Source organism: Danio aesculapii, chromosome 19, assembly GCF_903798145.1.
Source record: "Danio aesculapii chromosome 19, fDanAes4.1, whole genome shotgun sequence".
NCBI classification, from domain to species: Eukaryota; Metazoa; Chordata; class Actinopteri; order Cypriniformes; family Danionidae; genus Danio; species Danio aesculapii.
This window is the reverse complement of record NC_079453.1, coordinates 9,278,326-9,293,153: the sequence shown is the minus strand read 5'-3', so window position 1 is coordinate 9,293,153 and position 14,828 is coordinate 9,278,326. Positions and strand designations below refer to the sequence as shown.

At 34.8% G+C, this 14,828-nt stretch overlaps 1 protein-coding gene across 1 annotated transcript; it reads left to right on the top strand.

Moving 5' to 3' along the window:
• Window positions 1-1,240: 1,240 nt before the first annotated feature.
• lix1l (limb and CNS expressed 1 like) lies at window positions 1,241-14,334 on the top strand. Its single transcript, XM_056479919.1, has 6 exons — window positions 1,241-1,776; window positions 9,846-10,009; window positions 10,193-10,333; window positions 12,156-12,251; window positions 12,332-12,409; window positions 13,758-14,334. Exons 1-6 carry the CDS (start codon window positions 1,443-1,445, stop codon window positions 14,010-14,012), a joined length of 1,068 nt encoding a protein of 355 aa, XP_056335894.1. The 5' UTR covers window positions 1,241-1,442; the 3' UTR covers window positions 14,013-14,334.
• Window positions 14,335-14,828: the final 494 nt, after the last annotated feature.

Below are 14,828 nucleotides of genomic sequence, written 5' to 3'. Positions count from 1 at the left end.
CTAATGAGAATTAGTTGGCATGTAGATGCAATGTAACTTAAATTCAACAAACAGACCGTCAAAATAAAGTGTGACCCCAATTCTTGTTAACTTCCACCTGCAACCGTATCCGATCTAGCAACAACCCTGATTCCCCCCTGATTTATTTCCTGACATTAAGTGATTCGCCTGCTATGTAGACTTATTTATGTTATGTATAAATATAATTTGTATATTATAAACAAAAACCAGAATAGAAATCTGAAATGATGTCTAATTGAAATGCAATTGTTTCACAGAAATTTAAAGTTCACCCAAAACAGAAATGTACTCTCTCATATACTTCACGAAACCGTTTGGGTTTCTTCTGTAAAATCCTCTGTAAAAATGTTTAACATTATGCCAAGATCAACAAACTCAGTGCTGAGATCTCGAATCTAAACTGAAAAGAGCATGTCTTTCAACAACATAAGTTCACCCAAAATTGCAAATGAACTCGCTGTTTACTTCTTTTGCTTGTTTACTTTCACACAGTTTAGTTTCTTTCTTTTGAGCACAAATATTTATATTTTAAAAATACATTTTAAAGTAAGCTGAAAACATCCAAAGCAAAAACAAATAGTTACTATGGAAGTCAATGGTTAAAAGTTTTGAAGATTTTAATGAATATCTTCTTTTTTTGTTCAACAGAAGAAACCCAAATGGATTGATGAGTATATGGTGTATATATTGATGGTATAGAAGTGAGAACATTTCTGTTTTGGGTTCATTTAAAATTTCTGTGAAACAATTGCATTTCAATTAGACATCATTTGAGATTTCTACTCTGTTTTTTGTAATAAATACAAATTATATTTATACATAACAAAAGTCTACAAAACAGGCGAATGGTCTACAAAAATGTAGCCCTATTGTAATTAATCAATAGTGAAGAAGTGTTATATTATTAATATGTTGTTTTATCCTATTCCCATTCAAGTACAAGAATTTTACAATGTGTTCTTCAAAAGCAGTACCATCTTAAACTAATTACGTCAACCATGTTTAGTAGCTGCTCTCTCAGTGGCTCCAGATTTCTGCTTCAGCATCTTTTGTTCGCGAGTCATTTATAAAGACGACGTTATTTACACAAACTTACCCAAACACTTATAACAAATATTTGGAAACGGGAATGTTTACATGATTTTGGATACAGAGATTTGAGAAGGGCTGTGCGGACGTGCCACGTCACGCAGCGTGAATCCATCCATTGGTCAAACTCGAGCATATGCTGCTCCTTTTTCCTCCCCATGGCAGTTTTACGCCCCAAACTGTAAATAATATTTTGTCCAATCAGCCCAACAAAGCTCGTACCCTCGAGAAACACTTTTGATGACTGCCATATGCTTTCTTAATCGCCTTTGCGATCGCTTGTAGAAGTCGCTTCCTTTGTGTTGGTTTCTTTTGCAACACTTTTCGAGACAATGGAGTCTCTTCGCCATCAGCGCTTGCAGCCCGGTATCGGATACGGAGCGAGCGCGACAGGGACTCTCCGTTCCCTGCGGCCCGGTGTTACCGGTACCCTTTCTTCGGCGCAGGGTTCACACGTCTCGGTGTCTGCCTCACCGGGGCCGCCGCCACCCCCACCACCACTTCAGCTCCACAGCCTCGGGTCCGGTTTTATGGGCAGCGGGTTCGGGTCGGTGGACATGGCGGCGGGTCTGGGTCTGCCCAACCCCACCAACCCGGCGGTTCTGAGGGAGGCTGTGGACGCCGTGGTGCGGAGCTTCGCCAAACACACGCAGGGATACGGCAGAGGTATGTAGCATACTGGGCGAACATGGAGTTTTGCATTATGAGAGCATGGGGTCGTTAGTAAACAATGAGAAGTCTTTACAGAGTATATAATGCAATTTTAATGTGCTTGGCTATGTAATAGCATTTATGAAGACTATTCACACATATTATTCACACTATTCATGTTTATACACTGTAAAAATGCCGGGTTACACACAATTACTTCATGTTGTCCTAACACAAAGCAATTAGGTTAACTTAATTGTTTTAACAAATTTAAGTTGATTGAACATAAAACAATTAAGTTGTCCCCCCAAAACTGTAGAATTGTGTTGATTCAGCTTATCTTAAATAAGTTGTATGAACAAGCAGGGGAAATACTTTTTTAAAGTGTACGTGCTTAGGGGTTGTTATTGAATGACTTTTTTCACATTCACACTCATCTTCACAAATAACATAATATTTTCTTGAGCTTCTTCCGTTTGATCAGACCTGAGCTGTTATGCGTTTAGAAGCACAAAATATGTAATATTTACAATAGACAGTAGTATGTAAACATGTAATAACACAGGTTTAATACACTTTTAAAATTTACGTTTAAAGTGGGCTTTAGCATGTTGGTTTGCAGTTGACTTTCTTCTTTCTTTTCGGCTTAATCTCTTTATTAATCCGGGGTCGCCACAGCGGAATGAACCGCCAACTTATCCAGCATATGATTTATGCAGCGCATGCCCTTCCAGCCACAACCCAACACTGGAAAACACCCATACACTCTTGCATTCACACACACTACAGCCAATTTAGTTTATTCAATTCATCTAGAGCATGTCTTTGGACTGTGGGGGAAATCAGAGCACCCAGAGGAAAGCCGTGTGAACACGGGGAGAACATGCAAACTCCATACAGAAATGCAAACCAATCCAGCTGGGGCTCGAACCAGCGACCTTCTTGCTGTGAGGCGACAGTGCTAATTTGACTGATTTGCTAATTTCGAAATTTGACTTTTAATTTAGAAATTAGAAACATCATCATCATAATGAGGCGTTCTCTTAATTTTCTGCATGAATTGCATTTTTAATGTATTTCTGAATTATTTAATAGGCTAGCTGTAAATAAATAAAACAGTACCACTAAACTGACCCACTTACTTGATGTTTCAAACAAACACACTCAGAAATAACAACTGAAACTTCACAAGAATGTTAAGCTTTTCTCAAGCTTAAACATTTAATTGAGCATATCTCCCCCAAAACATAACCTCTGGCTATTTCTCAGGGGGTTTGAACCTTGCTTCACTCTAAAAATGAAAAGAAAATCTATTTTCAGCTAAATAAATTAAGCCTATTAATAGAATCATTATTTTTGTTGCAGTTATTCAGTATTTCCATAATTAAACACACCCCTTGGCTTTATTATCATTGCTCTTATGTAAAAGAAGTATTATGAATAATCTAATTTATTTATTTTAAATAATTTGTGACTCGTTAAAACAATCTGGCGACTTGGCTATGATAAAAAAAAATCATTATCTATAATAATGTATCTTTTTAATTTAGCAAAATATTGTTTTCCATTGATCTTTATATGTATTTGCCATAATGTTACCGCAGATGTTCTTCATTTCGCTCCCCAGACAGCACTTTGCAGCACCACAGGCTTGTTTAGGCATTTGATTAGAGCACTCAAAATACAGCAGATTGAGCTTCCTGACATGCTGACCTAATTACAGTCAAGGGATTATTGTCGGATAGATTCAGTTGCCAGCGTTCGCTACTGGCAGGTCAAGTGTTTTAATCTACCTCTGAGACACCTCAGACCTTCTGAATGAACGGGCAAGAAGTTCAGCCTTTATTTGCCAAAGAAAGGTCTTTATATAATTACGCATGAGTGTGATGTGTGGCTGTGATGGTTTTCACATTTCTTCAGTCCAAACACACCACCCTTGTTTCCTGTTAGAAACTAGTATCTAAGCAATTCCACAACAACACGCTTCCTTTATATCAGTAATTAAATAAGCATGTGCTTTTGATTGTGTGGGACAGTAATAGAAAACCATTTATGAACTGACAAGCCTAAAAGTTGATATGTTCGATTTATTTTGCCCTCTGCTTTGCATTTAAACAAACATATTTAAACACATTTAAAAGCACATAAACGAACATATTTCAAACACACATCTATTGGTGCATATGATTCAATACATTACATTTTTAAACATAACAAAACTTACTATTAAAGGAATAGTTTACCCCAAAATGAAAATTCTGTCATCATTTACTTACCCTCCATTTGTTCCAAACCTGTTTGAGTTTCTATCTTCAGGTGAACACAAATGAAGATATTTCGAAAAATGTTGGAAACATTGACAGCCATTGACATCCATAGTTGGAACAAACAAAAATAATAATATGGATGTCAATGGCTGCTTCTTTCTAACATTCTCCATATCATTTAACAAACTGATCATCAATTGGGGGTGACACAGTGGCTCAGTGGTTAGCAATGTTGCCTCACAGCAAGAAGGTTCCTGGTTTGAGTCCCGGATGAGTCGGTTGGCTTTTCTCTATGGAGTATATTCTCCCTGTGTTCGTGTGGGTTTCCTCCAGGTGCTATGGTTTCCCCCACAGTCTAAAGACATGTGGTACAGGTGAACTGAATAAACTAAACTGTGTGAATGAGTGTGTATGGATGTTTCCCAGTGATTTGGTTGCAGTAGGAATGGCATCCGCTGTGTAAAACATGTGCTGGATAAGTGGCGTCGTGGCAACCTCTGATGAATAAAGGGACTAAGCTGAAGCAAATTTATTAATGAATAATTGATTGGCTGATAACTGAAAATTAATCAGATGATGTCATTACGCTACTGTCTTGCCGTCAGCCATTAGCAACATAGATGATCATAATTTCGAGGATTGAGAGATCTGTCCTTAACAACAAACTCGAGCACATGAAGTAATTTCAGATCAATTCATCCAGATATTTTACTCCGATTCATAAGTTAGTTTGAAGTACCGAAATAGCCAGAGGATCAGTCATCACAATTAAAGATATTCCAAATCATAATAGATCATTTAAGCAAGGTAAGATAAACGGACCACTGCTGTCTGTTATTTTTGCCAATAGGTTGTTGTTATTCTTTCTCTTCTGTTTTTTTTTTTAACCCAGGCTTATTGGAATTATGTGCCCAGGGATACATTTTTGAGAACTGAGAAATATGTACCCAGGAGTGTCTTCTTGCAGTTTTTGTTTTCCCAAATCCACTAGAGGTACAGTGTACATTTTTGACAATCTCAAATAATCTCAAATTCTCGATTCTCAAAAATGTTTCCTTGGGCACATTTCCTAATGAGCCGGGGTTGTTGTTTTTTTACCCACATCCACATTTCAGTATTGATACTAGTGGTGTAACGGATCACAATAAATGATTTCCATTTATCACAAAAACAGCACTGCATGACACTTTTGGTTTCATAAAATAAAATGAAGAAATAATCAGCTGAATAAAAAGAAATTGTAAAATGTGAAAAATCCACTGTTACTACTGTTGCAGATAACATTAAATGTATAAATCTAACATAATAAATTGGACAACCCATATTTATTTTTTTGTCCCATTTTCATTAAATGATTCAGTTATTCACTCAAACCCTCTTTCATTGCTAGATGGTCATTTTTGGAGAATTATTCAGTGGCATACATTTGATGGCTGGTTGTCACCACTTATTGGTTAAGTAATATAATTGCTGCCTACAACTTCATTTTTGAGCATCAAGTTAAATGCATATGATGGTGATTTTAATCTTTACCATAAACATCAGTGGTTTTATCTAAGCTATAAACTGTTATCCAAGTACTTCTGTGTTATTTAACTGTAACTTCATAACTAACTCAAAAGTGTAAAGACTGCATCGCTTTCTTGCTTTTTACATTTTTTAAACATAGATTTGAATGCAGTGATTCAAAGGATTAATAAACATATGCAAATCACCATCATTTCTCATTTATATTGTTTGGGTGTTGAGATCCCGATTTATTTAATGATTAATCGTGCAGCTTACATTGAATGTGTTAATACAGACTAAACAAGTAGTGACGGAAAACACCTTTAATAACCTAAGAAACCCACCACATTCCAAATAACCCACCACAACTTCTTCCGTCATCATTGTATTTTACAGGAAAGCCTAAATGCTTTCATACATGTGATTTGAATGATGTGAGAGATGATCTCTCTGCAATCGTTACATGTTTAGGATTAATCTACAAGAAAAAAAAATGTATTAACCCGTGGGTCACCGAACTGTGGGTTGGGATCCATACGAATCACTGATCAACTGTGATCCGTTACACCCCTAATTGAGACCCTATGGATAAACAATTCAAACTGTGTGTGTGTATCTGTGTGCATGTACATTCTATAGGCAGTCAGAAAAAAATGCATTGCATGTACACACAGCACATGCATTAGCGTGAAGCTGTTATGCAATTATGTAAAGCTGCTTTGACACAATCTACATTGTAAAAGCGCTTTACAAATAAAGGTGAATTGAACTGAACTGAACTGAACTGAACTGAATTGAATTGAATTGAATTGAATTGAATTGAATTGAATTGAATTGAATTGAATTGAATTGAATTGAATTGAATTGAATTGAATTGAATTGAATTGAATTAAATTGAATTAGCAGTTGAACACACAACCTTTCAAATTATTTTCTCCATTTGATAGCATGAGAGAAAATAAATGCTCAGCTATGCACACTGGAATCCTTCATGCTTGCCAGTGTCTATGCTTTTTCTCTCCAGAAGTTATGAGCAATAAAAATGTTTTTGAGCTTGTGCAAACTAGATTTATAAGTATTGTTTAATACCTCGTTAAACACTCATTAATACAGGCCTTCTGTGTTTTTTTTTTTTTTTTTTGCCATTTTGAGTAGCTTGTTGTTGTTGTTTTTGTTCATCTGCTTTATTTATTTTTTTGGTTTGTGTGTTCTGATCAGTGTTGTCACCTTGTGGACAATCTGATAAGCGCAAGAATTATACATAATTCAAGAATATTAATATTAATTCTATATTTATTATATATGCGAGATTACAAAAAGAGTGCATGTACTATTCTGAAAAAAATGACATCATCATGCACACTGCATGCAGACCCTCATGTACATGTAAAAATCAATGTATTCTTTATGATAACAGCATAAAGAAACATATTTTTGGAATTAGTTTTAGTTGATGAACATTGACTACCAGCCGGAATCTATATATCGACTCTAAAGAAACATATTTCTATTTCTCAGAAAGTTCAACTGTGTTCCCACACTCTCTTTCATGTTGTTTTAGCACATCATGCACTGATTTGATTCGTGTTTACTACAGTAATGCGTGTTATAAATCTGTCATCATATAAAGAAATCAGATTTGGATTTGGATTACACTGCCATATGATTCATTTTTCGATGTCTTTATGACCTTAAGTGAATTAACTTTAAATGGAGGAACGTAAATCTCGCAGATTTCACAATAAAATGTCTTCATTTTTGTTGAAAATGAACATAAAACTTATTGGTTTGAAATGAGAGGGAAAGTACATGGTGACGGTATTTATATTTATTCAAATGATTTTAAATATATCTTATAATAAGTTAAGTGAGTCTTGTTTCCATACTCAGTAACTCTTTACAATAAGGTTGTGTTAGTTATGTTAGTTAACGTATTCAATAGCATGAACAATACAATAATTACAGTATTTGTTCATGTTAGTTAATATTAGTTGATGAAAATACAGTTCAGTGTTAGTTCATGGTGATTCATGGTACATAAACAAACAATAACAAGCTTGAATTTGGATGTCAATAATGCATAAGTTATGATTAATAAATGCTGTACACGTATTCTTCATAATTAGTTCATGTTGGTTAATACATGAACTAACGTTAACTAATAAATCCTCATTGTAGAGTGTGACCCCATACTAGAATGGATCAGAGTTATTTAAACCACAAGCTATTTTTTATGTAATAAAATGTAATGGACATTAAGTTGTGTTTTCAAACTTTGCATTTGCATTTTGTTACCAAATATATATTTAGTGTATTTTACTTTTAGTGTCATACTAAATTAATTATTATACAGTTATCTATTTATTTATTTAATAATAATTTTTCATTTTTTTATCACTCCAAAATAAGAAAATACACTAAAAAGACTGAAAAACATATAGTATATAAAAGTTTAAATGTGGATATAATATATAATTTATATAAGTGTACATAATGATGTAGATTATGAATATACACTACCGGTCAGAACATTGGGGTCAGTTTTTTTTTTATGTTTTTTTTTTTTTAAGAAAATGATTCTGTTCATCAAGGCGGCATTTATTAAATGTTAAAAAAAGTTCAATTGTTAAATGTTTATTAAAATTTTAAATAACTGCTTTCTTATTTTATGTAGTTTCAAATTATTACTCCAGTCATTATTGCTTTTATTACTCTTATTATTAATAATGTTAATAATAATTAATATTAGTGAGATATCTAAAGGATCACGTGACTATGAAGATTGGAGTAATGAAGCTGAAAATTCATCTTTAAAATCACTGGAATAAATTATTAAATTCAATTATAAACTACTTTTGAACAGTTATTTTATAGTGCAATAACATTTCACAGTTTTACAATTTGTACTGTATTTTTGATGAAATAAATGCAGCTTTGGTGAGTAGGAGCTTACTTTAAAACATTTTAAAATCTTACTGACCCCAAACTTTTGACAGGTAGTATGTGTTGCTTCCTTTCTGCAGTAGGCAGCAGAACCTGCCAGAGTGGCTGTTTATTTTTAGGGCTAATTTATTTTTATTTATTAAGTTTTCTTTCTATACACTCTCAGATATAAAGGTACATGAGCTGTCACTGGGGTTGTACCTTCTTAAAAGGTACATATTTGTACTTAAAGGGTCCATATTGGTACCTCAAAAGTATATATTAGTACCTAAAAATTTAAGAGGAACACTTTTTAAGTAATAATATGTACCCTTGAGGTATTAATATGGACCTTTAAGGTACAAATTTCTACCTTTTAAAAAGATACCACCCCAGTGACAGCTTCCGTACCTTTATTTGTGAGAGTGTAGTATATATAAGGTTTTATTTGTATTTAATTATTGCCAAGTTGTGAATTCAAGTTTGGGACTAGTTTGGGTTGAGTTCGTTAATGGCGTAACAGTTTGATTCTCTACAGAGATCCTGCAATTCTATTCTGTATTTTTTGCTTAAGAATCAATAATAATGTCAATCAATAATAAAGACAAGAAGCACAAAGTCACAAACCTGAAATTTGCTCTAAAAATTTCTTAAATGTACCTCTATTACGTTTACTTTAATGCAGTGCTTTCCACAGTGCGGGTTGTGGAACAATGAGGGGGTCACTTGGTGATTTCCAGAAATCAACTATTATAATAACCATATTTCATTCATAACCTACAGACGATAAAATAGTAGTTAACAGTTATTTTAAAAAACAAGATGCAAACAAAAAGCCATCAGGCTTTCAATTTTTTTTCCAATGGATTGTGACCCCTGGGTTTGTTTAGTTGCAGAAGATTGATGTTACGGCACCAGGTTGAATTTTCTGACACCTTTATGGCTCTCACGTACATTAAAAATAAATACAGGCCACAACTGAACATTAAGGACGATCTCTGAGGGGTGGTCTCCAAAATGAAACCAAAAATAGATTTGTGCTGTAAACATTGTGCCCTCCAGTCTCATTATGTTAATATAAAATTAAGAACAATGAATAAATGAATTTTAAAAAATGATATAGTTTTGAGACTGTTGCTTTTTTGTGTTGTCAATATGCTTGGGTATATAAAGGCCTATTGGTATATTTGTATATAATTAGAACCACCCCTAAGTATAGCAGGGGTTGCAATTATTTGCCATTGTTATTTTGGGGGTCGTGGGCTGAAAACTTTGGGAACCCCTGCTTTAGTGTATGATGATGTTATGTGAAATGGTATGTTACTTCAAGTTACACTGACATACTGCAGAACGGTGTTGAATACTGATATGTTTGTGATGGCGCAGTGAACGTGGTGGAGGCTCTGCAGGAGTTCTGGCAGATGAAGCAGTCCCGAGGCGCTGACCTGAGGAACGGAGCTCTCGTGGTCTATGAAATGGTCCCGTCCAACAACCCTCCATACGTCTGCTACGTCAGTCTCCCCGGCGGCAGCTGCTTCGGCAGTTTTCAGGCAAGCTTCTCACCCATTCGCCTCTAAACCTCAAATCTTCAGAAAATAAATAATTGTGATTGGGTTGCCATCTGTGTCTGCATATTTGCTGTTCAATGTTTTCTCTTGAGGATCTCTTGGAATTGAGCATCTTCAGGATTTGATTACGCTGTGGTTAAAACTGCACATCTTTGATCTCCTCAGTTCTGCCCGACCAAAGCTGAGGCAAGACGCAGCGCAGCCAAAATCGCCCTGATGAACTCTGTTTTCAATGAGCATCCGTCGCGACGCATCACTGATGACTTCATAGAGAAGAGCGTGTGTGAGGCGCTGGCTTCTTTTAACGTGAGTTCACAAAGTGTTTTATTGATTAAATGGAGATTTTAGCCAAGATAATGCAACTCTTGTTTTGGTTTCTCCCCCTTTTGTTGCTCAATTTGATAATGATTTTAGTCTTCGGTGGAACACAACATGTTTTGGTTTTGCTTTTTTATAATTGTTTAGTTTTTATTTATATTTTACCATTCACACTCAGTTGAGTACAATCATACAATATTTCAAGTTACATTTGAATCTCAGTATGTGACCTTAAATGACATACAACTTACATACATTACTGCCAGGTATACACTACCTGACAAAAGTCTTGTGGCCAATCCCAGTTGAAAGAGAAACAAATAACAACTTGACTCCTTGATGATCATTTGTAAAAGTGGCAGAAGGTAGATTTTTTTCCCATGAATCATCTGTTGAACTGCATCCCAATCATCACAAATACTGCAGAAGACCTATTGGAACCCGCATGAAACCGAGATTCTCATAGAAATCAGTCAAGTTTGGTGAAGGCAAAATCAAGGTTTTGGGTTACATTCAGGGGGCATGCGAGAGATCTGCAAATTGGATGGCAACATCTAGAGCCTGAGGTATCAAGACATTTGTGCTGCCCATTACATTACAAACCACAGAAGAGGGCAAATTCTTTAGCAGGATAGCGCTCCTTCTCATCAGCCTCCACATCAAAGTTTCTGAAAGCAGGTCAAGGTGCTCCAGGATTGGCCATCCCAGTCATCAAACATGAACCTTATTGAGCATGTCTGGGGTAAGATAAAGGAGGAGGCATTGAAGATGAACCCAAAGCTCTTGATGAACTCTGGGAGTCCTGCAAGAACACTTTCTTTGCCATTCCAGATGACTTTATTAATAATTTACTTGAGTTATTGTAGAGATGTATGGATGTAGCCCTCCAAGCTCATGGGAGTCAAACACAAAATTCATTCTTTTTCAACTGCACCATGACTTTATATTCTATACTGTACATTATTTCTGTTAAGTGACGAGACTTTTGTCTAAGCAAGACCTTACTGTCCTATTTAAATAGTTAAAAATGAAGGCTTGATCATATTTTATTTTGGTAGAATAAGCGTAATCTCCTTTGCCTTTCATATAAACCACTTCTAATACTAAATTAAGTCAAGTTATTATTTGTTGTTTCTAAAACTTGGATAGGTGACAAGAATTTTGTCAGGTTGTGTACTAACTATACATAGTACTTAAATCCTGTTATATTATAAAAAGAAAAATAGCATAAAAATGAATTGAATATGAATTGAGTGTATGGGTGTTTCCCAGTACTGCTTTGCGACTGGAAGGCCATCTGCTGTGCAAAACATATGTTGGAATAGTTGGTGGTTCATTCTGCTGTGGTAACCTCTAAAATAGAGACTAAGCCGAAGGAAAATGAATGAATGAATGAATGAATTAAAATCCAAATATGAACTTCTTTGTCATATATGTAATTTGCAAATATTGCCATATTCAAGATTTCTATGTGGGTTTCTATCAAACAAATTATAAATCTATGGAAAGCTTATTTATTTAGCTTTCAAATAATGTATAAATCTCAATTAAAAAAAAAAAGGATACTTATGTTTTGTGGTCCACGGTCAAATAGACAACAAATTTAAAATAATAATTATGATTATGAGTAAATTATGAATTTTCATTGAAAAACTAATCCTTATTTTATACATTTATTAATTTGAAATACAGTGATGTTCAAAGTGTTCTTTTTTGTAATTTTGAAAGAACCTTTTATTAGTAAAATGGTAATAATAAGAAATTTGAACAGTAGTGTTTTGATTAAATGTGTTCCTTTAATCTTCTTCAGGGAAACAGAGAGGAAGCTGATAATCCAAGTACAGGCATTGGCGCTTTTCGGTTCATGTTAGAGTCCAATAAAGGGAAATCAATGCTAGAGTTCCAGGTAAGGGAAATCACGATAGGACTGTATTGAAATGATGTGAGGAAATGTTTATGTGACTTTACATTTTACATTTTTATTAGGAATTGATGACAGTTTTCCAGCTTCTCCATTGGAATGGAAGCCTCAAAGCCATGAGAGAAAGACAGTGTTCCCGTCAGGTAAAGAAAAATCTATGGTTCTCAGTGAAAGAGTAATTGAGTGAGGAATGAAATATAACTTCAACTCATTAGATCTCATAACACCCACAACATTAGTGTAAAAATAACCATCTATTAAAATCTGAAAATATCACCCACACTTATGTGTCAGCAACTGTTTTGTATTGAGAAGCTTTGCTAGTAAACTTTGATTTGAGAATTCTTGAAACCATCAAAAAGGCTTTAAAATGGTCTAAAATCAGAGCAGAAGTCTTTAATTTCTAAAAGTTGAAAGAACTTTTGGGGTGTTACATTACAGACTGTACCAAAAAGCATCTCAGTAATACTAAAATTAAATGAGTCAAAAACCAAATATGATTACGTTTTGCCATATAAAAGCTTTGATAAAAACAATTTGATTCATTTAATATACAGTGGGGGAAATAAGTATTGAACACATCACCATTTTTCTTAAGGTGCTGTTGCCATAAAATTTTCCCCGGATGTTGGTAACAACCAAAGAAGTCCATATCCAAACAAAACTAATTAAGTTTACAAATTAAGTTTTGTGTAATAAAGTAAAATGACACAGGGAAAAAGTATTGAACACATGAAGAAAGGGAGGTGTAGAAAGGCAGTGAAAGCTCAGACAGCAGCTGAAATCTCTCAGTAGTTTTTCAGCAACCCTCTGCCCTTCGTCATTGTAAATGAATATCAGCCGCTTCAGTCCAACATCTACATTATCAGGATGATGAAGATGAAACCAGGGTGGACATTTCAGCAAGACAATGATCCAAAACACAGCCAAGGAAACTCTTAAATGTTTTTAGAGAAAGAAAATCAAGCTGTAGAATGGCCCAGCCAATCACCTGACTTAAATCCAATAGAAAATACAAAATAAAGATCAGATTTGAAAGATGAAACCCCCAGAACAGTCAACATTTTTACACTCTGTTGAAGTCTGTGAAAAAACAAACACCTGAGTAATGCATGCGACTTCATTCTCCATATGAGAGACGTCTTTAAGCTGCCATCACCACAAAAGCCTTTTATATAGAGTATTAAATACGTTTCATTAGTTGAGTACTTTGTTTGTGTACTTTCTCTCAATTTTTCCAATTTCTTTTCTTCTTTTTTCTTATTTTTATGTTTGTATTGTTTGTGTTTTTACCAAAATCTGATTCAATTCCATGTCAACAGCTCCTTTAGAAACATTATTTCCAGGATAAAAACATAACATGTTCAAATACTTAGTTCCCCCACTGTATCTCTCCAGTTAATTTCTTCTGAGTGTTATTTGAAGCACTGATAGGTTTCACTGACCTGCCTCCCCGTGCTGTCTATAACAATGATCCTTCTCTGTAAACAGGAAGTTCTGGCTCATTACTCCCACCGAGCACTGGACGATGACATGCGCACACAGATGGCCGCCGACTGGGTGAGTCGAGAGCACACTTTATCCGGGACTATCAATCGAGAGATGGCGGCGACAGAGCGCGAGCTGGAGGAGGCGCGTCTGGCAGGACGAGAGCTGCGCTTCTATAAGGAGAAGAAAGACATTCTGCTGATGGCGGTGGGGCAGTTAGGTGGGTCTAACACTACAACCCTGCCCTGCACATGCTGAAGAGTCCGAAGACGCAGCCTATGATTGTACCAGACAGCACTCCAAAACTCAATCTGTCTTTTATATATGTGTGCGTATGTGTGTGTTTGTGTGTAAGAGTCAGCATTTTGAATTATTATGCAGGCAAAAACCATCATGATGAATGATATTTGTTTGTTTGAGATCTGAATATGTAAGGAGTTTTGAACTTGAATCTAAATCAAGTGCTATATTTCTATTATTACTATACCAGTATTATCCTCCAGTGTTATCGATCGACTGTACTAGCACATGGACCGACTCTAGCTATGTTTCTGTCCATGTATTTTTGAATAATTTTAGATGATGTTGAAAATGTTCAACTAAATCATATATATATATATATATATATATATATATATATATATATATATATATATATATATATATATATATATATAGTTAGCCCCCCTGAATTATTAGCCCCCTGGTTTTGCTTTGCCATGTTGACAGTAAATATTATTTTACTAGATATTTTTCAAGACACTTCTATACAGCTTAAAGTGACATTTAAAGGCTAAGGTTTAAAGGTTAATTAGGTTAACTAGGCAGGTGAAGGTAATTAGGCAAGTTGTTGTATAAAGATGGTTTGTTCTGTAGATTATTGAAAAATAATAGCTTAAAAGGGCTAATAATTTTGACATTAAAATGTTTTTTTTATTTAAAACTGCTTTTATTCTAGCCGATATAAAACAAATAAGACTTTCTCTAGAGGAAAAAATATTATCAGACATACTGTGAAAAATTCCTTGCTCTGTTAAACATCATGTGGGAAATGTTTAAACAAGAAATAATCAA